The 22,457-nt window shown below is 37.9% G+C and overlaps 2 protein-coding genes across 5 annotated transcripts in view; both read left to right on the forward strand.

Moving 5' to 3' along the window:
* Positions 1-234: 234 nt before the first annotated feature.
* Positions 235-6,759, forward strand: adap2 (ArfGAP with dual PH domains 2). Of its 2 annotated transcripts, none has more exons than XM_060857235.1 (11): positions 235-491; positions 1,368-1,498; positions 1,711-1,802; positions 2,238-2,320; positions 2,576-2,685; positions 2,957-3,106; positions 4,132-4,215; positions 4,343-4,405; positions 4,539-4,616; positions 4,722-4,950; positions 5,418-6,759. In XM_060857235.1, exons 1-11 carry the CDS (start codon positions 404-406, stop codon positions 5,441-5,443), a joined length of 1,134 nt encoding a protein of 377 aa, XP_060713218.1. In that variant the 5' UTR covers positions 235-403; the 3' UTR covers positions 5,444-6,759. The 2 variants fall into 2 exon arrangements, with proteins under 2 accessions (XP_060713218.1, XP_060713217.1); XM_060857234.1 differs by having other exon boundaries at positions 238-491; positions 5,415-6,759.
* Positions 6,760-9,561: 2,802 nt separating this feature from the next.
* Positions 9,562-22,457, forward strand: part of rhot1a (ras homolog family member T1a) — a 15,928-nt gene continuing 3,032 nt past the window's right edge. The window contains exons 1-20 of one of the 3 annotated variants that reach the window (XM_060897252.1): positions 9,562-9,721; positions 10,504-10,562; positions 10,674-10,755; positions 10,926-10,969; positions 11,602-11,655; positions 11,756-11,808; positions 12,552-12,660; positions 13,908-14,009; positions 14,237-14,335; positions 14,460-14,568; positions 14,728-14,848; positions 15,541-15,625; positions 15,806-15,951; positions 16,044-16,144; positions 16,244-16,374; positions 16,691-16,774; positions 16,868-16,990; positions 17,163-17,365; positions 20,209-20,331; positions 22,260-22,392. In XM_060897252.1, the coding sequence (XP_060753235.1) occupies positions 9,685-9,721; positions 10,504-10,562; positions 10,674-10,755; positions 10,926-10,969; positions 11,602-11,655; positions 11,756-11,808; positions 12,552-12,660; positions 13,908-14,009; positions 14,237-14,335; positions 14,460-14,568; positions 14,728-14,848; positions 15,541-15,625; positions 15,806-15,951; positions 16,044-16,144; positions 16,244-16,374; positions 16,691-16,774; positions 16,868-16,990; positions 17,163-17,365; positions 20,209-20,331; positions 22,260-22,326 (1,932 nt within the window). In that variant the 5' untranslated portion in view covers positions 9,562-9,684 and the 3' untranslated portion in view covers positions 22,327-22,392. Of the gene's footprint in view, positions 9,722-10,503; positions 10,563-10,673; positions 10,756-10,925; positions 10,970-11,601; positions 11,656-11,755; positions 11,809-12,551; positions 12,661-13,907; positions 14,010-14,236; positions 14,336-14,459; positions 14,569-14,727; positions 14,849-15,540; positions 15,626-15,805; positions 15,952-16,043; positions 16,145-16,243; positions 16,375-16,690; positions 16,775-16,867; positions 16,991-17,162; positions 17,366-20,208; positions 20,332-22,259; positions 22,393-22,457 lie in introns of those variants that run through there. The other 2 variants (XM_060897251.1, XM_060897253.1) reach the window with 2 other exon arrangements.

A 22,457-nucleotide genomic window follows, 5' to 3' on the forward strand; every position in this document is an offset into this window, starting at 1 on the left:
GTCAAAAGAGTGAAACTGAAACAATGGAAAATTCAGAAATAAAAAGTTTTCTGGTTAATTTTTAATCTAATATTTGAGTAGTTGGATTATCTGAGCAGGAGTCCACGTGATGTGTTTGTTTCTATTTAAAAAAGACCTCGCTGCATTTAAAAAAAGAAAGTGTGATGCAGCTCTGGTGAGGTATCGTGTGTGCGTGTGTGTGTGTGTGTGTGAACTGAGAGGAGGAGGTGCTTGGCTTATTCACTGCTGCACTGCTGGTTAACCACAGAGTTGAGCACTTGCTTGCACACCGGAGCCCAGTTTAACAGGGGAGAATGGAAATGTTTCACGTGAAAACGGCCGTAGCGATGTCCTAAAGATTTATTTTTTTATTTACCTGAAATTTCTTGACACCACATTTCATATGGCAAATCATGACAAGAATAAAAAGACTCTTCTGGAACTGCTGAAGCTGCCGGAGAACAGAAGCTGTGCTGACTGCGGTGCTGCAGGTCAGTCAAACTGCTGAAGTGCATTATATATTCAAACCAGTAGCTCTTTTCAAACCAGTGCCTTCTGTTTAGTTATTCACTGGCCTTTGCGTTTTCAGTAATTGTTTCCAGATTTAGTTTAAGATAAAAATTCATGCTGTAGAAAGCAACCCTAACCGCACCTTCAAACAAACTAACTCTGCTGCTGGTCTAGATTTTGGAAGGAAGAAAGGAAAGGTAATGTTGGAAAGTAAGCCGCTCTTCCATAAAAATGGAATTAAACATTAATACATCTTAAAAAATACTACATTATGGTACAGTATAAATAGCATTACAAAATAATATCAGAAACAAACATAAACTAAACAAAATATTTGTCATATTTGGGGTTTTCGGTTTATAACACATACAATCAGTGCCGCCACCTTTTATTGGTTTGTTTTTGTTTTTTTGTTGTTACCTAATATGTTGCTTTCTTTACTGAATTTTTACTTAAAATGATAAAAAAAAAATGCAGACGTCTTAATATAAACAACTATAATATACTTATATATACATAAGTATATTATATAGGATATAATATACATATATATATATATGTATATGTATGTATATATATATATATATATATATATATATATATATATATATATATATATATATATATATATATATATATATGTATATGTAAATTATATATATATATATATATTTTTTTATATATATATATATAGGATATATATATATTTAAAATCTATGTCTATTTAAAAAATAAATAGTGTGCACAAAACTTTTTTATAATTTTTTTTTATATTTTTTTTATATTGTATAAGACTTTGTGTTAGGATTAGTTGTATAGCCCAAGGTCTTAATTTAGTCCTCTTATGTTTGTTGCAGACCCGGACTGGGCTTCATATACCCTTGGTGTATTTGTTTGCCTGAATTGCTCTGGAACTCATCGCAATTTATCAAGTATTAGCCGGATAAAATCCATCCGCTTAGATTTCTGGGATGATGAGCTTGTGCAGGTATGAAACTAGTGTCCGGTAAAAAAGTAGTTGTTTCCGGTAGTCCTACATCACTACTGTCATTGTAACTTTCCAAAATAATTTCAATTAGGATGTTTAAAGTAATGTCTAATTAAGCAATGGTTTATTATAAGGAATTACACTGAGCAATAAAGCATGTGGTTGAGTTGAATTCTGTTGTGTTCTGTGTAACTGCATGGTATAACGTAAAGTTCATGAAAGCTCATGGAAACCAAGCTGCCAAGGATGTCTTCGAGAAATTTGTCCCGGTCTTCTATTATCAGCCACAGCGACATGACTGTGAGTAAGTACTGAAAACGCTGAGGTAATTTACAGGCACTGCAAAAGGGAATTATTTCCAAGCCATTGTTCATGATTGATGGTACTGTAGTTAAAAAGAATATTGTTGGGGAAGTGGGAGACTGCTGATATGGCAAACACATTGCCTGGGGTGCATCAGAACATGCAATAATCTTAGTAACAATAAGGGGAACTAGTAAAGTATTTCTGTTTCAGCCAAGAGGGGTTTGGTGTTAGATGTCAAGCCTTTGAATGTGTTTCAATCTGGTTTCAGTTCTCTACACAAGTGGGTCAAAACTACCCCTAGTTGTCTAAACATACTGTATGAGACAGTAGTTCTTGTTAACATTGGGCTGCTTTACTGGACTTTCTCTTTTAAAATTAATCTGTTTTAAACAACTTCACATGCTTGAGATGTTTTTTTTCCTTCATGATCTAGTGTTCTAAGAGAGCAGTGGATCAGAGCCAAGTATGAAAGACAGGAGTTTACAGAGCCAAATAAACTTAATGCCTACACATCAGGTAAACCTGTAGCTTTAAGACCATTTGTTTGAGCATTGTGTAGTAAAATCATATTAATATAGCACAAAATCTTAATGCCTAATAATCTTGTAATGGTAACTAATATGGTCCTTGGCTGGTTTTCATGCAACCTGATGCTGAGTCATTAAATCTCTATCAGTTAAATCTATGTAATAAATAACTAAATTATCTATCTATCTATATATCTATTAAACCTGCTTTTCTAGAGTTCTGAAATGTTTCTTTTGATTAAAGGAGTATATGAAGGAGTGTTGTGGAAGAAGGGGAAGGACAATGGGCAGTTTCTCAAGAGGAAGTTTGTTTTATCGGAGCAAGATTTCACCCTCAAATATTATAAGGAGGATGTGAGCACACAATATGCCTTGTTATACTGAAAGCGGTCTAATGCTGCCTGTTGTTTTAATGTTTGCATTAATATGAGTTACACTACAGTGCATTACACTAAATGCCTCCATTTGTTCATCTATTATTCATAACTCTTCCTCTTGTTAACTGGATCAAACAATAGAGCTTGTTTTTCCTGCAAACATTCAGTACACAGGAGTCTATTACTGCATTATGTAACAGTAAATAACTGAAATCATTGAGTATATAATACTTATTCTTTCATTTTAGGAATCAAAAGGGCCAAAGGCTGTTATTTCTGTACAAAGTCTGAATGCAACCTTCCAGCCTCAGAAGATTGGGCATGCTCACGGCCTTCAGATCACTTATTCAGTGGAGGACCACACCCGAAACCTCTTTGTTTACCATGAAAGTGGTCAGGTGAGTCATCATTTCCATTAATAAGCTTTCTACACATTTTGTCTTTATATGTTTTTTTAGACATATCTGCCTCATATAATTCTCAGTGAGAGCAGAAACTTTTATAACATGCATGCATGCAAACATGCGAACCTACTTCCTAATTTTGAAACGACAAAAAAAATAGGATCTATTTCCAGATTAGCTAAAAGCTTTTTTGTCAGTCTTGCCTGTTCCCAACAGAGAAGTAAAAACATATTATATTTTAAACAATTCTTTTTCTTACCATCCTGCGTCAAAGTGTCACTGAGACTATTGCTGTTGCTGTTTACAGTTCTGTAGAACTAACCACAAGAGGTAATGTGTTGTGTGTGCTCACATTTGCCTGAAGCTTCTGACAAAGTCACAAAGTTGCATATGTTGCAAATGTTGCAGCGAACACCATGGATGGATGAGTGCACATGGGGCAGGGTCCTAACCACTTCTCCTAGATCACATTGTTAATAAAAATTCAGGTGGCCATGGTGGGTTTAGTGGTTAGCACATCTAAAAAAAGATGCAGGAATCAAACTACTTGTGTCAAGTTTGGGTTTGGGGTTTAGGGTATTTTGGCTTCCTCTCACAGCCCAAAGACATGCCTTGTAGGCTGATTGGCATCTCTAAAATTTAGGTTGATATTTGTTGGTATCTTGTGATTTGTTTTTACCCTGTTTAAGGTGTCACGTGCCACAAGTACCCTGGGATGGACACCGGGTTCCTTGCGAGTCTGTGTAGAATAAGTGGTAAAAAAAAATGGATGGTTCGATGGATGGATGTAGGGTTAACTAGCATTTTCATGCATTAGACAAACTACACAGCATGCCTATAGGTACCCATGCCTAGTCCACACATGTTTTACAGAACTAAAGCCTTGAAAGCAATACTATAATCTGGATTAATATCCAAAACATTTTACAACAAAATACATTCTGTATGCAAATCTGGGCACAGGTTTTAAGACATCCTGCTAAAATCAGAGTGTAACTGAGACATCATTACCTTTTCAGGAAGTTGTAAATTGGTTCAACGCTATAAGAGCTACACGTTATGTCTACCTGAAGACAGCATTTCCTACAGCCAGTAATGGCGAGGTAAACTATTAATTGTGTAAATTAAGAGTATAACAGTATAAATGCCTTAAATTCATATTTTATTCCATGTATTCAGTTTCATCGAGCATAGACCTTGGATTTGTTTTTTATGTATTATTCTTTTAAGCTGCTGCCATGGATTACCAGAAAGTACCTTAAAGAGGGTTACATGGAAAAAACTGGACCATCGGTAGGTGACTCACTCAATATGAGCCGTTTTTTGACAGGGAGTCTTAAAGTTATATAAATTCTTCATATTAAAAGATTGTTTAGTAAATTTTTTAAAAACATAAAATATAAATTAATAACTCTTTGTTGACCAGCACCGGGAGCCATTCAAGAAGAGATGGTTCATCTTGGATGGTCTAGACAGAAAACTACTCTATTTTAAAACCGAGCTGGTAAGATATGATCAATTGTGTAGATGAATTAAAGAATAAGCATACAATTTTTTATTTGTTAACTGAAAATGAATTGACATCCAGACTTTACATTTTATTGTCAAGGATGCTGTGGAGCTTGGGGTCATTTTCATTGGGACAGAGAATCATGGGTACTCGGTGAGTGAGTGTATGCCGAAGGGGACCAGAGGAAATAAATGGAAGTGTGGGATGGCAGTGGAGACACCAGACCGCCAGTTCATCTTCATGTGTGAGCAGGAGCGGGAGAGAAAGGAGTGGGTGGAGGCCCTGAGACACGTAATCTCCAAGCCTATGATTCCTCAGGATTACACCAGTAAGACACGATTTACAAGCAGTTAAATTTACAAATGATCAAATCTGGGAATTTGTCCTGATTGGCACAACAGAAAAAGATTGTCTGGAGATTGCACATTCAAATCTTGAAAATCTATGGCCAGGAAACCAAGTGAGAAAATTGGCATATTGGTGGGAAAGATGGCATACTTTCTCTATGGCAACTCTAGCCAATTGTGAGAGATCATGAGTCCAGCAGAGAATAACAGATAGAGCTTTACTCCAAGCATGTCATAGCATGAACAGCAATTTAAAAAGATGCAATTGTCTGGCATGTGTTGGTCTTCACTCTCACTGGTTGGTAGATGTAGGATAGAGAAAGCTGTGGGTGCTGGGTAGAAATAGGCAGGTGACCAAATTGTGGAGAAAAAAAAAGTGAGAAGTGATTTAATGTAGCTGATACATTACTTTACATGTGAAATTTTTCAATTTCTTGTTTTTCAGCAGAGGCCAATATCCGCAGACGAAAATGACCATCACCGAGGACAGAAGCGTGTTTGGACTCCATCAGTGTGGATATTTATAATATCAGCTGGATTGCTGCAGAATATATGAAATGTTTAACCCGAACCTTTTCAAAGTATACTCAAAGTAAAAAAAAATAAAAAAATGAGTACAACACTCAAGAGTAATTTGAAGGGTTCATGGGTTTAGCGTTTGACATGGAATGGTTTATAAAATGGAACATATTGGGTTTCCCTAGAGGCTGCATTTTCCTCTTGGCTGCAGTTTGTTTGTGCAGGTGAGAACAACAGTTGTTCCGAGAGCTGTTCTAATTGGGATTCTCTGTCTGGTTCCAAGTGAACTCTTACGTGGTAAGATTGCAGTGAGACAGTGCTTCTACCCTCAACAGACCCAACTGCGTTGGAACAGGATGTAAACCAAGATGTAAATGCTCTAGATTTTGGATTCTGGGTGACGGTTTTGTAGATGTAAACTGCTAACTGGCCTGCAGGGCACAGTGGACAGAGCTGTAGCACTGCAGAAATGAGATATCTGGACTGGGAGAAAATAAACAGTGGGATTTCTATAATTAACTAGTAATTTATTAAAGCTCTGGCTCCAAGCTCTCTGTATTCAGGTGAATTTTGCAATTTATATTTTACAACTTTTTCTTCCCCCCTGAAATAGCAAACAAACCAATTTCACTCGGATATGGTGAATATGCTAATAGATGCATGCCACTCAAGAACCCAGATGTAACAAGCATGGTGGACTTTTTTAAGCTTGTAAGATATTATCCACTTCTAGGTATTACTGAATATGAAGAAAAGCAGAAACACTGAAAACAAAAACTGTTTTTAGCTCACTCAGCAATCTTTATTGGGATCACTTTCATATCCACAATCAGCTTACTGATAGAGAGGGAGACAGTGAGGGGGGGGGGGGGGATGAAGTGAGAGAGAGAGAGAGAGAGAGAGAGAGAGAGAGAGAGAGAGAGAGTGACACAGACAGACAGAGAGAGAGTGAAGTGAGAGAGAGAGAGAGAGAGAGAGAGATAGAGAGAGAGAGAGAGAGAGAGAGAGTGACACAGACAGACAGAGAGAGAGTGAAGTGAGAGAGAGAGTGATGTGAGAGTCTCTCTCTCTCTCTCTCTCTCTCTCTCTCATTGCACACACCTGCTACAGCTCTATAATCTAAATTAAGGTCGGTTTGATATAAACATGTGGCTTTTAGCACATAAAAACAAATACATCAACCTGACAAAACAAAATGTGTTTTATGAACAAGTCAGATGATTGTCTGCATGTCTTTCTGTACAAATAAATATATTTTAAATTTTAACATACTTTATTACAAAAAATGTCTGTAATTCTGTACATGTTCATTTTATTTATACAAAATATTTCTTATTTTAAATATTCCAATTCCAGTTCATTCAGTGTTTTCCCCTCCATTGTGAAATACTGACATTATTACTAATGTATGACCTTGTTATTAATCTCAACTTAAAAGTTGAGATTAATAACAAGGTCATACATTAGTAATAATGTCAGTTTTTGTCAATTATTATAACAATTATTGTCTGATTAGCTGAAAAAGTGTTGCAGATATGTTGTGTAACCAGGAGAGGGCGCTCATAAGTGCATGAACTTCCCAATTATTCCACCAACATGAATGTATTATTCTATAGTAGTATTATACTCCTAATTTCCTATTATTTATTAACAACAAAAATTCTACTTGTTCAAACCCATTTCTTTCATTTAAATTAAATTGAATTATTTGCATAAATCAATGCCACCAAGAAGAAGACTCTGTGTAAGGATAAGAGATTTTAAAGATATTAAAAACACCAAAACATGACCCTCCAAGTTAATGTTCAGACCAGCGCCTTGCTGAAAAATCTGTTCTGACAAAGTTACCAGCTCCCAAAACACAGGCCAAGCCAAGCAGCCCCTCCCTGTCAGATGGCAATTCATTTTCCAGCTTCCTTACTTGATTAAAATTGAACAGATTACATTCCTTTCAGCCAAGATCAGGATTTTAATGCAACGTGGACACAAGGTCATGTAAACTGGACAGTTGAAAATTGTAAAAATGCTAGGTGATGCAATTTACATTTACAGCACTTTCAAATACAGTTTTTCCAGACCAACTTACATTTACCTCACATATACAACTGAGCAGTTATGGGTTAAGCTCCTTGATCAAGGGCCTAGTGATGGCAGCTCGGCAATGATGGAATTTAAACTCAAGTCATGTCAAGAAGCTTTTATTGTCATTTCAACCATATATAGCTGTTTCAGTACACAGTGAGATGAGACAAGGTTTCTCCAGGATCAGGGTGCTACATAAAACAAAGACAGAGCTAAGGACTTAGTAATTTAGTCCTAGATACATAAAGTGCATCTGTGCAACCTGGTGCAAACAGTGCAGGACAATACAAACAAGACAGTGCAGGACAAAAGACAGTGCAGGACAAAAGACAAACAAGACAGTGCAGCACAAAAGACAAACAAGACAGTGCAGGACAAAAGACAAGACAGTGCAGGACAAAAGACAAGATAGTGCAGGACAAAAGACAAAAAGACAGTGCAGGACAAAAGACAAACAAGACAGTGCAGGACAAAAGACAAAAAGACAGTGCAGGACAAAAGACAAAAAGACAGTGCAGGACAAAAGACAAACAAGACAGTGTAGGACAAAAGACAAAAAGACAGTGCAGGACAAAAGACAAAAAGACAGTGCAAACAAAAAATACAAGACAATACACAAAAGACAAAATACAGTGTAAATACTGTATGTTCAAACAATATCACGTGCGGAAATACTAGAATCAACACATTAGTATTATACTCATCCTTCTGATCAGTAGTCCAAGAAGGCTATCAAACTGGACAAGGTGTTTCCTCCTGTGTCACTTTTTTCTCGCACCATTGTGTACTAAAAAATCCCTGGTCAGTGGTTTCTTAAATACTCAAACCATCCTGTCTGGCACTGACAAACATGCCACAGTCACCGAGTCATTGATCTCACTTTTATTTATTTATTTATTTATTTATTTATTTATTTATTTATTTCCCCATCCTAATGTTAGATAGATAAGGTTCTTGACATAGTTTTTATGCATTGTACTGCTGCAACATGATTAGTTGATGAACTGGCTTGAATGACAGAAAGATGTGCAGGTAAACAAAGACATTGTTTGAATTTTGTAATAATATCTTTTGTAGTAATAGTTTTTTTTAGCATGGGTCAGACAGGAGGCTCCATTCCGTAGACTGTCAATTGAGAGGTATGATTTGTAAAACGGAGCTCGGGGCTTTTGAAAATCCAGAAATAACCTTGGATTAAATAATGCATGAATTAATTGACCATAACATTGGTCATGTATTACTGTATAACCTATAAAATGTGTATATTGTGTGAATATTGTTGACTTCATCACCAAGAATAGATCTCTTTTATAAACACTATAGTTGTTCTACATAATATACATGGTCTGTAGTTCAGTATAGAACCGTGTTATTATATTTAACTTGTACTAAAATGCTTGTTTTTCACTTTAATTGTTCAGTTTTTTTAACTTTTATGTTGTAATATTGGGGGACACGGTGGCTTAGTGGTTCGCCTCACACCTCCAGGGTCGGGGTTCGATTCCCGCCTCCACCTTGTGTGTGTGGAGTTTGCATGTTCTCCCCGTGCCTCGGGGGTTTCCTCCGGGTACTCCGGTTTCCTCCCCCGGTCCAAAGACATGCATGGTAGGTTGATTGGCATCTCTGGAAAATTGTCCGTAGTGTGTGATTGCGTGAGTGAATGAGTGTGTGCCCTGCGATGGGTTGGGTCCAGGGTGTATCAGGGTGTATCCTGCCTTGATGCCCGATGACGCCTGAGATAGGCACAGGCTCCCCGTGACCCGAGGTAGTTCGGATAAGCGGTAGAAAATGAATGAATGAATGAATGTTGTAATATTTAGACAGAAACGCTCCATCTGAACCCAAATATCTCCCTCTACAGACGCTACGTCGTTACTACAAGCACCATTTAAGGAGGAAATAAGCACCCAACTTCCGTCCGTTTTGCCCTACAAGAGCGCTAATCGATCGAACTGCGCATGCGTAGCCCGGTGTCATTAGCTTAGCTTAGCCTTAGCTTAGCATAGCATTGCCTCAGAGAAGCACAGTAACCGGGACTGTGTTGCTGTGCTGTTTAGCTACATGCTATTTCGAAGAGCTTTGCGTTTGTTTTAACTGGATACACGTCGTAAACAATGAGGAAGGACGTCAGGATATTATTAGTCGGGGAACGTAAGTGAAAAAATAATGAAGTTTGGAGCTCTTTAGGAAGCTAATGTAGCTAATAGGCTAGCGGTTTCACGCGCCCCCTGCACTCAATTTCAGCTACGTTATAATCTGAGGTCGATCAGATTAAACTGTGTATTAAACCGTGTACATTTCACAATTCAGTTTTGTTTGTTTTTGTGTTGTAAGAACATTTATATCAGAGCTCAACGACGTTAGCACCCATTAGCAACATTAGCACAACGTCTTAAAGGCTGCAGAACCGTTTTACAGAGAAGTCCAACAGATATTGTGGTGATGCTTCTCTTCTAACATCGTGTTCGGGTTGTTCTTTGTTTACAGAACGTATTTATAGCAACTAGGACTTTCAGAATGGCGCTAAAAGCCATTTAGAGTGAAGTGCAAAAGTTTGCACGCCCTTAGAAGCAGATCTGTAATCCATTAGTTCATAATGTCGATTGTGGAATAGCAGAACCATCATCCTACACATTGCTGAACATCCAGTCTTCCTGACACCTCTTTTGTCAAATTGTTTGATATTTTTAGTTTATTTTTGTTTGTTTATTTATTTATTGTATTTATGTTTAAGCTTCTTGTACATGTTTGTTTTTTTTACAATTTAGGTTAGAATTATTTTTAGATTTTGTCTTTTCATCCAATAGTCATGAAAGAATGCAAACTTCTGCACATGGTCGTATCGTATCTGTAGATCAGAGTCAGTTATAATCCGAAGAGTTTTACACGCTTTACACCAGAACACTGATCAAAAAATATTTCTCCTTCCACAGCTAAAGTTGGGAAGACGTCACTGATCATGTCACTGGTCAGTGAGGAATTCCCTGATGAGGTACGACAGTCTGTTGCAACATTAATGTTTCCTTGAATCGTACATACTTTATGGGTGGAAACATTAAACGATGTTTAAATGCCTGCTGTGTTTTGTTTTGCTATGCTTAAGGTACCGTTGCGTGCTGAGGAGATCACCATTCCTGCTGACGTCACCCCTGAGAGAGTGCCGACACACATAGTGGACTACTCTGGTAAAGTCTTATAGCATGCATCATTTCTGAATATCACTCCCTGATTATTATTTATACTCACACTCTGATGGGATTATCTGTTCATATGAAACTTCTGTTGCACTTCCAGTTCTCCTCATCTGTTGTTTTCTCTTTGTTCTATCTGCTGATCTTATTTTCTTAATCCGTAGAAGCAGAGCAGTCGGACGAACAGCTATACCAAGAAATATCTAAGGTGAGCCTGATTTCACTGACATGGTTAGAGTCGGGTTGAATTCGATATATAAATTGGGTAGTCAGATGTGGGGCTGGGTGAGGAGATAGTGTAATGTCAAGATCGTGATAATTTTTGTCATAAATAAATTTCCTTCTACTGGTTACCATAGTAACGGTTATCCGTAGGGTCACAACTAGCGTTCGAATTTTGACAGCAAATCACTTTTCTTGCTGCTAAAATTAAACCTTCTGTAAGGAGAGAGGGTTTGTGTATAAAATTCAGTTGTTGATTATTTTGCTAAAGCGGTTGTATTCATTACGGATTACTGTTAGAACTGTTGTAATGATTCTGTTGTGTTATGTTACTGTGATAGGACGTAACATGGTGCAGTTGTCTCATCTGTAACTGTAACATTACAGGTTAGCAACACTAATAAAGACAGTCAGTAATAATCCTGCTATTCGGCTGCTTCATTATACCTCTAACTTTAAAGTCAGTACTATGTGTGTGTGTGCACTATTTATGGTGCTCATAGGATTGTATTGCATTGCATGTCTCTCCATATCATGTATACATTTTCTATTTAGTAAAATGTCACATCCTTCTGTTGTTGTTGATGATGATAATAATAATAATAAACATTGTTTCAGGCAAATGTCATATGCATAGTGTACTCTGTAAACAACAAAAAGACTATTGAGAAGGTAGGTTTGGTCTTTATGGAAATCAGATAATTACGTCATAGTTTTCTTGTTGTATTTGTTAATTGAATATGGTTTGAAGTCCTTTATTGCTTTACTCTAGGTAACCAGCCATTGGATTCCTCTCATTAACGACAGAACAGACAAGGACAGCAGGTATGTGTGTCTGTAGTCTGTACAAGGCTTTGCGGTGCATAGAAATGTTCAGCCTGCTCATTATCTGGCACTGAGGATAGACACAGATGCACAGTTTTCTATTTCGAAAAGGCTATGTCATTTATATATATGATGCTAATGCATTTAATTTATTTTATTTTTAATTAAATTATTTTATTTAATTGTTTATTTTTTTAGATTTTTTATATCTTAGTATGTTAATATAGTGAAGTAGCCAAGTATTAATTATGATGTGTGTGTATATATAGTTATATTTATTTATATTATACACATGAACAGATATTGTGACAATCTGTGAACACACACGAGAGATTTTTTTTTTTTAAATTAGGGTTTTGCATTTTGTGTAAATCTGCTCCACGTCTGTAGAATTATACAGAATTTAATGGTGCTTGAGGCATTGTATATTTAGCTGAAGCCAGAAAAACTATTTGAATTATTGAGTTTAGGAGTCATAAATCAGATGATATCGTACAAACTGCACTGTAGGGTCAGAATCAAAGCAGGCAAGGGTTGTGCTCACTTGGCTGATTAAATAGAATATAAAGTAGTGTGTAATTTGGTGTTTGTGAGCTTTTCTTAAGATCTTCATAATTTTTGTTATGCCTTGAGATATGGGAAAACATGTCTTCTGCAACAGGAGGGAGGGAGAGAAAGATATACACTGGGATTAAATTAGTAATGCAATACTGACTGTAAAAATATAATGTGAAATTTTACAGAGTGCCCCTGATTCTTGTGGGGAATAAGTCAGACCTGGTGGACCACAGCAGCATGGAGACCATTCTGCCCATCATGAATCAGTACTCAGAAATTGAGACCTGTGTTGAGGTAAGTAAAGTTCTCCTATTACTTTATTTTTTCTGACTAATGGGATGTGTTTAGAAAGTCTTTCTAAATCTACATTTACATTTACAGCATTTGGCAGACGCCCTTATCCAGAGCAACATACATAAGTGCTTAAATCTCTAACATTGAATACATTAATGCTGGATCAATGCTTAAGTTACATACTTAAGATACCATGAGTTTAAAACATTTGTTCAGAGTTACAATGAAAAAGTGTCAAAGGTGTGTTTTTTTTTTTTTTTGTTTTTTTTTATAAATGCAAAAGATAAGGAAAGAAGTGCTAGTTGAAGTGTTTCCTGAATAAGTAGGTCTTCAACCGCCGCTTGAAAATAGCCAAAATATAGCCAAATAGCCAAATCTAAGATGAATAAGTTTGGATAATATTTCTGTGAGACACTAAGCGTGTGCAGTATCATGGAGGAACCAGGCATCACCTGGTGGCTCATGTGGCATCCAGCCAAATTCTTGTGAAAAGATTCAGTCAAAATTAAGAGACTGGTCTTACAAGACTACATGCACATAGAGCTTAAGAAGAGTGAATCAGATTAATCCCTCTCGTTCGTGTTTGGCCATGAGCTTTTACTATGGTCTTCACACCACAAAAGATATCATTAGAAACATGCTCCTTAGTGGAACTACATCCTGCTGAAATGTCACTAATGGGATTATCATTACAACTGAATTGATTGTTTATAATTATGTGTCATATGACCGCTGATCGGTCAGTTGTGGGTTAACTTCACAGGGATTTGTATGGAAGGTACCAAACATAATTTAAAACTTTTAATAAACAGTTTCAATACGGTGTAGTTTGTGCTTTCCGGTTTCTCTGTAACATAACAGACTGCAGGGTTTATGAGCCTGACCACAATGTGTTGGTCATTAATAAAAGTTAAGATACCGTGGTATAAGCAGAATAACACTTACAGACCATGCAGTTATATAAAAATAATCCACTTCAGGTGGGTTTATATCAGGCTGAATCACACCAGCTCAGTATGTAACTGTCTGTTATGGGATTGTTCCTATTCATAAGACACACATTAAACCTGGCGAAGAAGGACGGAGTATTTTGTAACTTCTGTAAATTAGAACTAGATCAGCAGATCGAACCTTTTAATGCACACTGAAATAAGAGCCCCACCAATGTATAGTTACATGTAATTCAACAAATACAATTTTACTTGGCTATCTAGCATCCATCTGAACCATCATTTTTGTTTTTTTAGTGTTCTGCAAAAAACCTGAAGAATATCTCCGAGTTGTTCTACTATGCCCAGAAGGCCGTTTTGCACCCTACAGGCCCCCTTTATTGTCCAGAGGAAAAGGAGGTGAGAAATTCTTAGACGTTACAGGCTACAAAATCTTAAGAGCATTTTAGCATTAGCTCCTCTGCCTCAGTTATTACATTTCCGATTCCCTCCAAAATATCTATTCTGTTCTAACAGATTTGGAAACCTTATTGAGGGTTGTTGTTCTAATAATGTTTTTCAAATACAGTTTTAATGATTAATTTATGATTAAAGATGGAATAATAATATCTGTGGTCTGGTTTCAGATGAAGCCTTCTTGCATCAAAGCTCTTACTCGTATCTTCAAAATATCTGACCTGGACAACGATGGGATTCTCAATGACCACGAGCTCAATTTCTTCCAAGTATGAACCTTGCTCTTATTTTCTATCACAAAAGTTGCCTTGGCATGATTTTATATTGAATAAAGAAAGTACTCATGCAGGCTTAGTTTGTCTAATAACAGGGTGGGTGTGTAATCTTTTGCAGAGAACCTGTTTTAACATGCCACTTGCTCCTCAAGCGCTGGAGGACGTGAAAAATGTTGTCCGACGAAACATGACCGATGGCATTAGAGACAACGGCCTCACTCTTAAAGGTCAGCTCTGCTGGACATGAACCTCACTGTTTGTAGCTCACTTTTTTGTTTCCCTAAGAAGGTTTTAAATTGTGTAAATTGCGGTGGATAAGAGAGTCTGCCAAAGAATTAAATGTAAATATGCATAGCTGACTGGGTTGTGTGCTCTTCCTCTGCCAGGCTTCTTGTTCCTACACACTCTGTTTATTCAGAGAGGGAGGCATGAGACCACGTGGACTGTGCTCCGAAGGTTTGGCTATGATGATGACCTGGAGCTCACCCAGGAATACCTGTTTCCTCTGTGAGTCACACGCAGTGTTGGGCGTATATACTCAAGTAAAATCACACAGTGTTGCTATAACACTAATGCGGTTTTGTACACACACTGCTAATTGGTTTCTTGACAAGCCGGGCTCTGTCCTTTGCGTTTAGTATCAGAACTGCAGTGGGTGCGAACATAACTGAAATAAACTAACGCTAAAATAAAATATTTCGTTTTAATATCAGCAGACGGTTTTACGGAGACATTAACGCACTTATGCTGCTCTGTTTCAATGCTGAGCAAAATAACCTGTTTCACTGGAGTCGAGCAATTCATTTCCACACAATAGAGCAACAATAGACCATTAAAAAGTAACGTCTTGTTTTCAGTAAGAAAAAACGTAGAGACACCCCATAACTAGCAACACTTGATAAGCTCTTTAAGCTGATTTAGTGTTATTAAAACTTAAAATGAGCTTAACTGATTAGCAAGGAAACCCCTCATTTGGTCTCCTGACTTTTTTAAAATATCGATCAGGAAAATTACTTACAATTTGCAAACAAAATAAGTTATGAATCAAATTTGTACATTTGATGTAAAGATTACGTAAATATCCATTGACATGATTTTAGCTATAAAGCACCACATTAAGGCCGTCTTTGCTAGAGCCAGGAACAGCTAGGATTTAATTAAGTCGTCTTCTAATCTGGGGACATCCTTGTTTTGTGCAGGATAAAAATTCCCACAAACTGCACCACAGAGCTGAACCACAATGCGTACCTCTTTCTGCAGAGTGTGTTTGACAAGCACGACAAGGTGAGTCCATCAGTCCGGATTGCGTCAGCTTTTAAGGGATTCACTGGGAGATGTATAGCTCTAGTCTGTGAGACGTAACAGAATCATGCTTGGAGATTTTTAATACTTCATGTATTGAATGGTGTAAAAGTCCAGCTTTTAGCAAAATGAATCCCAGAATAAAGCCAAGGTTTGTTTCAGGATCGAGACTGTGCGTTGTCTCCTGATGAGTTGAAAGATCTGTTTAAAGTCTTCCCTTACATGCCCTGGGGCCCTGATGTCAACAATACAGTGTATACCAACGAAAAGGGCTGGATCACCTACCAGGGCTACCTGTCACAGTGGACGTAAGTAACGTTACCGATCTAAAGAGCTCCTTATTTCAGAATCGTTTGTACTCCAGGCAGTTTTTGTATATGATGTCTGATCTACCCTTCAGGCTGACAACATACTTGGATGTACAGCGCTGCTTGGAATACTTGGGTTATCTTGGTTACTCTATCATTCATGAACAGGACTCACAGGCTGCTGCCATCACAAGTAAGAGAAAAAACATTTGCGTGCACGTCGGACAGAGAGACTAGATGCCACCTTGTGCTTTTATCTAGATCTTTATGTTGACTGTTTTGTGTGGTGTAGTCACCAGGAACAAGCACATTGACCTGCAGAAGAAGCAAACCCAGCGCAGTGTGTTCCGGTGTAATGTCCTGGGAGCACGTGGTAGTGGCAAGAGTGGCTTCCTGCAAGCCTTTCTGGGCAGGAACTTAACTGTGAGTACACTGAACAAATCTGAAAGATGGTAGATACAGAACATGCTTAAGGTGTATGTGTTGTTTTTTTTGCATGTTTTTCTGCATCAAAACGTCTGCAGTCATGAAGGTTCTTCAGTTTGTTTTTATGGTGACAAATTATGCCGACACAAGTTTCCTCTGTCCTGCCCTTTGTTTTAGGCCAAATGGAATTTCTGTTCTTGCACAAAAAAATCTTTATAGTTGATTTTGTGCAAACTTGTCCAGATTAGGCATTTATACCTTTTTGGCATGAAACCTTGACTTTTTTTTTTATTTGTGTGCGCGTTTCCTGTAGAGGCAAAAACAAATTAGGGACGACCACAAATCCTACTATGCCATCAGCACCACATATGTTTATGGACAGGAGAAGTACTTGCTAGTAAGTTTACATATTGCAATCATCAGAATTCCTACGTAACGTCATGTACGATCTAACGATCGGTAAAGAATTAATGTTTTATGTCTTCCTCAGCTGCATGAGGTTCTCCCAGACTTTGAGTTCCTCTCTGATGCTGATCTGGCCTGCGACGTTGTCTGTCTAGTGTATGACCTCAGTAATCCACGCTCTTTTGAATACTGCGCAAAGGTTTATAAGGTTTGTCGCACACGTGCACATCTATGAGATTATACACAGACATTCTGAAGAGAAGATTTATAGCTGTAATGTTCTCAAGCTGCAATCTACATCAGGTACAACTATAGGGTTCATTAATACAAAGTATTATCGAGTTGGATCAGCATGACCTCGTTTTTCTTTTTTACTTTAGAAATACTTCATGGACAGTAAAACTCCATGTATGATAATCACCGCCAAGTCAGACTTGCATGAGGTTCGCCAACAATACAGCACATCTCCTCTAGACTTCTGCAGGAGGCACAAGCTGCACCCGCCACAGCAGTTCACCTGTAACACGGCTGAAGCGCCCAGCAGAGACATCTACACCAAACTGACCACCATGGCCATGTATCCGTAAGTAACACTTTCTCTGCCTACTTTTTACAGCCTTTCCATCCTCTTGCATGGCTCTCATGGCTGCCTGTTCTCCTCCCCGTGTACATTTTTTTCCTTTGCGTTATTCTATAGGAAACTTTTTTGTCTTGGAAAACAAATTGTCATGAATCTGACGGTGCATTAAAACCGCCTAATCCCATACTTTCATAATATGTGTTAAATGTAAAAAAGTTTTCAGAACTGTTTAAAATTGAATATAATGTTTTCATTATACTTTTGAGCATTCATTTGGATTAGAGATGGCATGATCTTACTCCTTTCTCCATTACTGCTTGTTTGTGTATCTTCCAATAATGATGATATCATTTTCATTTTTTTTTTTTTTTTTGCCTCTATGATTCTGTACAGACTTCACTTAACACTGCGCTACTACAAGAAAAAATACACTGCCATCAAAGTGACTGTAATAGTAATTTAGGTGACGAATGTGTTGTTAGCTTTGGATCATTGTACTGTATGTCACTTTACATTATGTTGCAGTTCTAGATTTCTAGATAGATTTTTCACAAATATATCATCAGATTAGTTTGTTTTTTCCTTCAGCTGTCTGTTCCAGCATTTAAAGGTGGGGTGCACGATGTTTGAAAAGTGCTTTGAGTTGGGCTGACAAACGTGTAGCCAATGAGCAGAAAGGGGCGTGTCTTGTCAATATGCGGCGGAGAGTGTGTTCAGTGCGCATGTCTGACATCAGCCTCTGCCGTTACCTCTGCCTCGGGTTCTAGGTGTTGAAACAGAGCTAAACCTTTCACGGTACAACGCACAGTACTACAAAAACACATTTGTATTACCATAGTATTACTCATCGAGTTAATTTATTGATAAAAATATCCCCTCGGCCAGCTGCCCCAGCAGGTTCCGCTATAATAGTTGCCTGGGTTGCATATGTATGTGTGGGCGGAGCTATCAAAACAGGGGTGACACCCATTTGGGTTAGGGGTGTGTGTGTGTAGGTGATTTCAAATGTCAACATTGGCTTTCAAACATTGTGCACCCCACCTTTAATGCTGACGTTGTTCCTAATCTGGTGGTCAGAGAGGTGCTTATCTCTAACTTACATATATGAAAAGGAAATGTGTAAAGACTCTATAGGTAAGGCCCACTGTTAAGGCTGAGGTGATTTAAATCAGTCTACTAAGCTGTGCAAATAAACTCCTTTTGATGCTGTTGGAGGCGATATTGATTTTAGTTTAACATCAATAATATTCTTTTCAATTATTACAAATCACCTGTTTATAATAACATTGACAAAGAAGCACAAGGTCCTTTAGGCCGTGTTCACACTGCAAGTCTTAATGCTCAATTCGGATATTTTGCTCAGATCTGATTTTTTTGTTTGGCTGTTCACATTACCTTTTAAAATGTGGCTTATATCAGATACCAGTGTGAACTGTTTGCTGTTTCGAACTGACCCGCATGCGCAAACGAACAATAACAATGACGTCACACGCAGCACGCCGTTGCGCTAAAGTTGGCGAGGTTATGGAGGAAGTATTGTATCATCTGGTGCAAGCAAACATATCATGTAATGCTATAATGTGATGTATTCAATGCAAACATTATGAGCTGGTTCACGTAACCACTTTATATAACACTCTTAACACACACGTTACCAGTCACGTTTGTGTCACGTTTTCGCCGGAGAAAAAAAAAAAGGTTTCGCCGGCGCATAATTGTGACGAATGTCGATGTAGATTGACGTAAAAGTCGCATCAAATCCGCCTTGACTGTTCACACTGCGGCCACATTGGAAAAGATCAGATTTGGGTCTGATTCAGGACCACATATGGAAGTGGCCAGATTTGAGTGTTCACACTACTCCTGAAGAAGTCTGACCTGGTCACTTGACCCCAAAAATATCGGATTTGGGCCACTTTTACCTGCAGTGTGAACGTGGCCTTAGATAAAGAGGGGGATTTGGTTCCTTTTCCGATGTACAAGCACAGAAATCTGCTAAGCCTGAAGTTTCTTTCATTTGAGACGGATAAACATTGTCTTGAGTATTAAGACATGCTTGGTTGGGTTTTCTGTAAACAAAATATGTGGGTAACTGGACCTTTAGTGAGGTGTCTCAGTCATGCCTGTGAAGTCTGTTATCTACTGTTTTTCTTTTTTTTTTTAAAGAATTAAAAAAAAAATCATTAAATTGAGCTTGATATCACAGTATAAAGCAATATTTTTTAATCTTGTACTTGAGAACAAAACTGGATTTTAGAGCAGTTTCTAGGAGCCGTGGTCAATAGTTAGTACTGTTAGCCACCATTGTGTGAGTGACAGCAGAGAAGAAGCTAAACTTGTCTATAACCCTCAGTTAGACTTGACATTTGGAAAAGAGTCAGCCCTAGACAAGTCTCTAATACCTGACTAAATGGAAGTAAAGGTTTTGGTTGCTTTAGTTTTGTTAAGCCTACATTGGATACACTCCACAATATCATCACAACGGTCTTAGAAAAACAACAAACATCTACTGACTATAAAATAGTATCCGCTAAAAGCCTGACAATCCTGAACAAGGTTATAGTGATGCATGCTACAAAAATATTAAGCAGACCGTTTGTTGATCTGGTGGAACATGGTTACGTTATTAAGAGTGTAATTGTGCTTTTGTACTGTTTAATTGTGGTTTTGCCTCATTGAATTTCTCCATTTCTGCTTTTTTTTTCCCTTAAGTGGTGATTTATAGGAGGGCAGGAGCTCCAACCTTTAAAGAGGAAGAGGAATGTTTAGGAATCAGGTCTCATGATGGTGCATCATACATGACTCTGATCTCCTCTTCCTGTTTGTGTGTGTGTGTGTCTCCGCAGCCACGCCAAGCTCCGGTGCATGTGTGCCTGCAACAGGTGCACTTTTTGCATCAGTCAGAACCTGCTGAACAGTGAGCTCCTGCGTTCGGTCAGGGCCAAAGTCTACAGTGTCATTGTGAACAGGTCTCTAAGCCCAGCCCTGCCCTCCTTATGCTCTTTATGTCCACCTTTAACCTCTGTTTCCTAACATGCCTACTCTGTTTTGCGTTGCATATCCACCGCAGATGGTTGGAATGTTCTATATGGGTTACCTAGCTTTTTCTAACCCTTTTCATTTATTGATAGATCATAGAGAACTGTTTGTGGTGGTTCTGTGTATGTTGGGGTGGTTCTCTGTATGTTGGAGTGTGTGTGGGTGGTTGGTATGATCAGTAGGTCTGTAGTTGGGTGTCCTTTGTGTCAGTAAACTATATAGGGGTATTTCTAATGTCTGTTTAGTCTCTGCTTTGTGCCTTGATGCATTATTCTTCCATTCTACAGAGGTGGTACAAGCAAAGTATGATTTTTATGTCTTTTCTCTGAAGTACTGTCCAGTTTCACCCATTACTAATGGTCTAATGTACCTAGTATTTTCCACCCTAATTGTGGTTTTTATTTGAACCGGAAGGCTTAGACTCGTAATCTGATTCCGAAACTAGCAGAGCTTTAACTATTTCCAGTCATATTAGAGTTCCCTTTTTTTCCTTTCTTGAGCCACTAGTAGTACGATTAACACTAAAAACAGTAACAGTTGTGGAGGAGCTTGTGATTTGCCATTTGGTTGTGCATGAGTGGAAGAGATAGGAAGAGATTCAGAGGAAAGCTGTAATGGATGAGGAATCAATGTCACCAGACACGAATTAGCACTAGTGCCACTTTCATTAGTAACAAAGTGATTTCTAGTGAGTGCTCTTTCCAGTTCGAGTGATGACTCGTGGCAATTCGCTGATGGTTGCATTGGCTAGTCAAAGGATTCTAGCTCTGACCATATGTCCCCTTTTGGTAGTCTTGCTATTCTGGCATGAACAAGTACTTGGTTGTTGAGCTTCTCAGTTGGCATTGGGAAGACTAACAGAATCCGGCATCAAACATTTCTTTCCCTCAGGCTCCTAATTGGTGGAACAGTAACATATTTGCACAAAAATCCAATTGCAAATTTCATAGCCACAGCCATTCATTGCTGGGAGTCAAGGACTCTCGTTGGGTGATGGATGCGTTACTGGCTGCCATGTCAAGGTCATGGACACTATCCAATTGTGGGAGTCTGTGTGCTTGATGTTTTCTGGAAGAGGCCATTTACAAGAGGGAAAATGTGGATAAAGCTAAAAAGGATTTGTTTCCACTACTTTGCTTTTGAAAAACGCTAGTTCATTATTTTGAATTATTGATGAATAATAATATTAAATTAGATTTAGTGCTGAAGATAGAAAACCAGCGTGACTAACTGGTGCACACGAATGCATGGGGCATTACTAAACATTGTTCTATTAAAATATTTGGTTTTGTTTAAAATTGCATGTCTAACAGATCCTGTTTTTATTTTTTCTTCTACTATAACATTAGTCCTTAAAGTAGTATTTTAATATACTTAAATGGTGGATATGCAAACAGTGACTGCACTAATTCACTTTTTTTTGTCCATCATTGTGCTGGCAGTGCTGTAGTTGCCGGGTAATTCTATCCTTTGCGGCTGCAGTTCTCCCTGAATTTATTTGTTTTTGTTTGTTTTAATACTGAACCTTACAGCATTCTAACAACTTACACACTAATGTGTTTACATTTTACTTGAGAATAATTTCTAGTCTACAAAATGTCTTTACTCTTCAAGTTTAGATCTACAAGAGACATTTAGATACTTGTGTGCGTAATACGAGTCGACGGAAATATCCAAACGAAATATAATTGGAATAACAGTTGAATTTATTCTTTACCTTGTCTCTTGTTGGTCCTTGCTAACACAATACCTGGAACTATGATTTATTTTGTCACCCTTTCAAATCCTTATTCTGATGTCTTTCTATTCCTTTTTGTATTACGTAATGTGTCGTCATGCTTGTTCTTTCCATCCGTAGGTGTTCGTTCTCGCGTGTTTGGCTGATCCTGTTCATCCTCTTATTGCATCTCTTCACCTCATTCTAACCCTGCTAGCATGCCTTCTTTTATCTCCGTTTCACTACTCGGACTGTAATAGTATTGATTAGATCAGTTTGGTGTTAACCTGTTACAGGCAGGAACTTTGTTTCACCTTATGAAGAGTATGGAATGTATGT

This window comes from Tachysurus vachellii, chromosome 21 (assembly GCF_030014155.1).
Source record: "Tachysurus vachellii isolate PV-2020 chromosome 21, HZAU_Pvac_v1, whole genome shotgun sequence".
In the NCBI taxonomy this organism is placed as follows: Eukaryota; Metazoa; Chordata; class Actinopteri; order Siluriformes; family Bagridae; genus Tachysurus; species Tachysurus vachellii.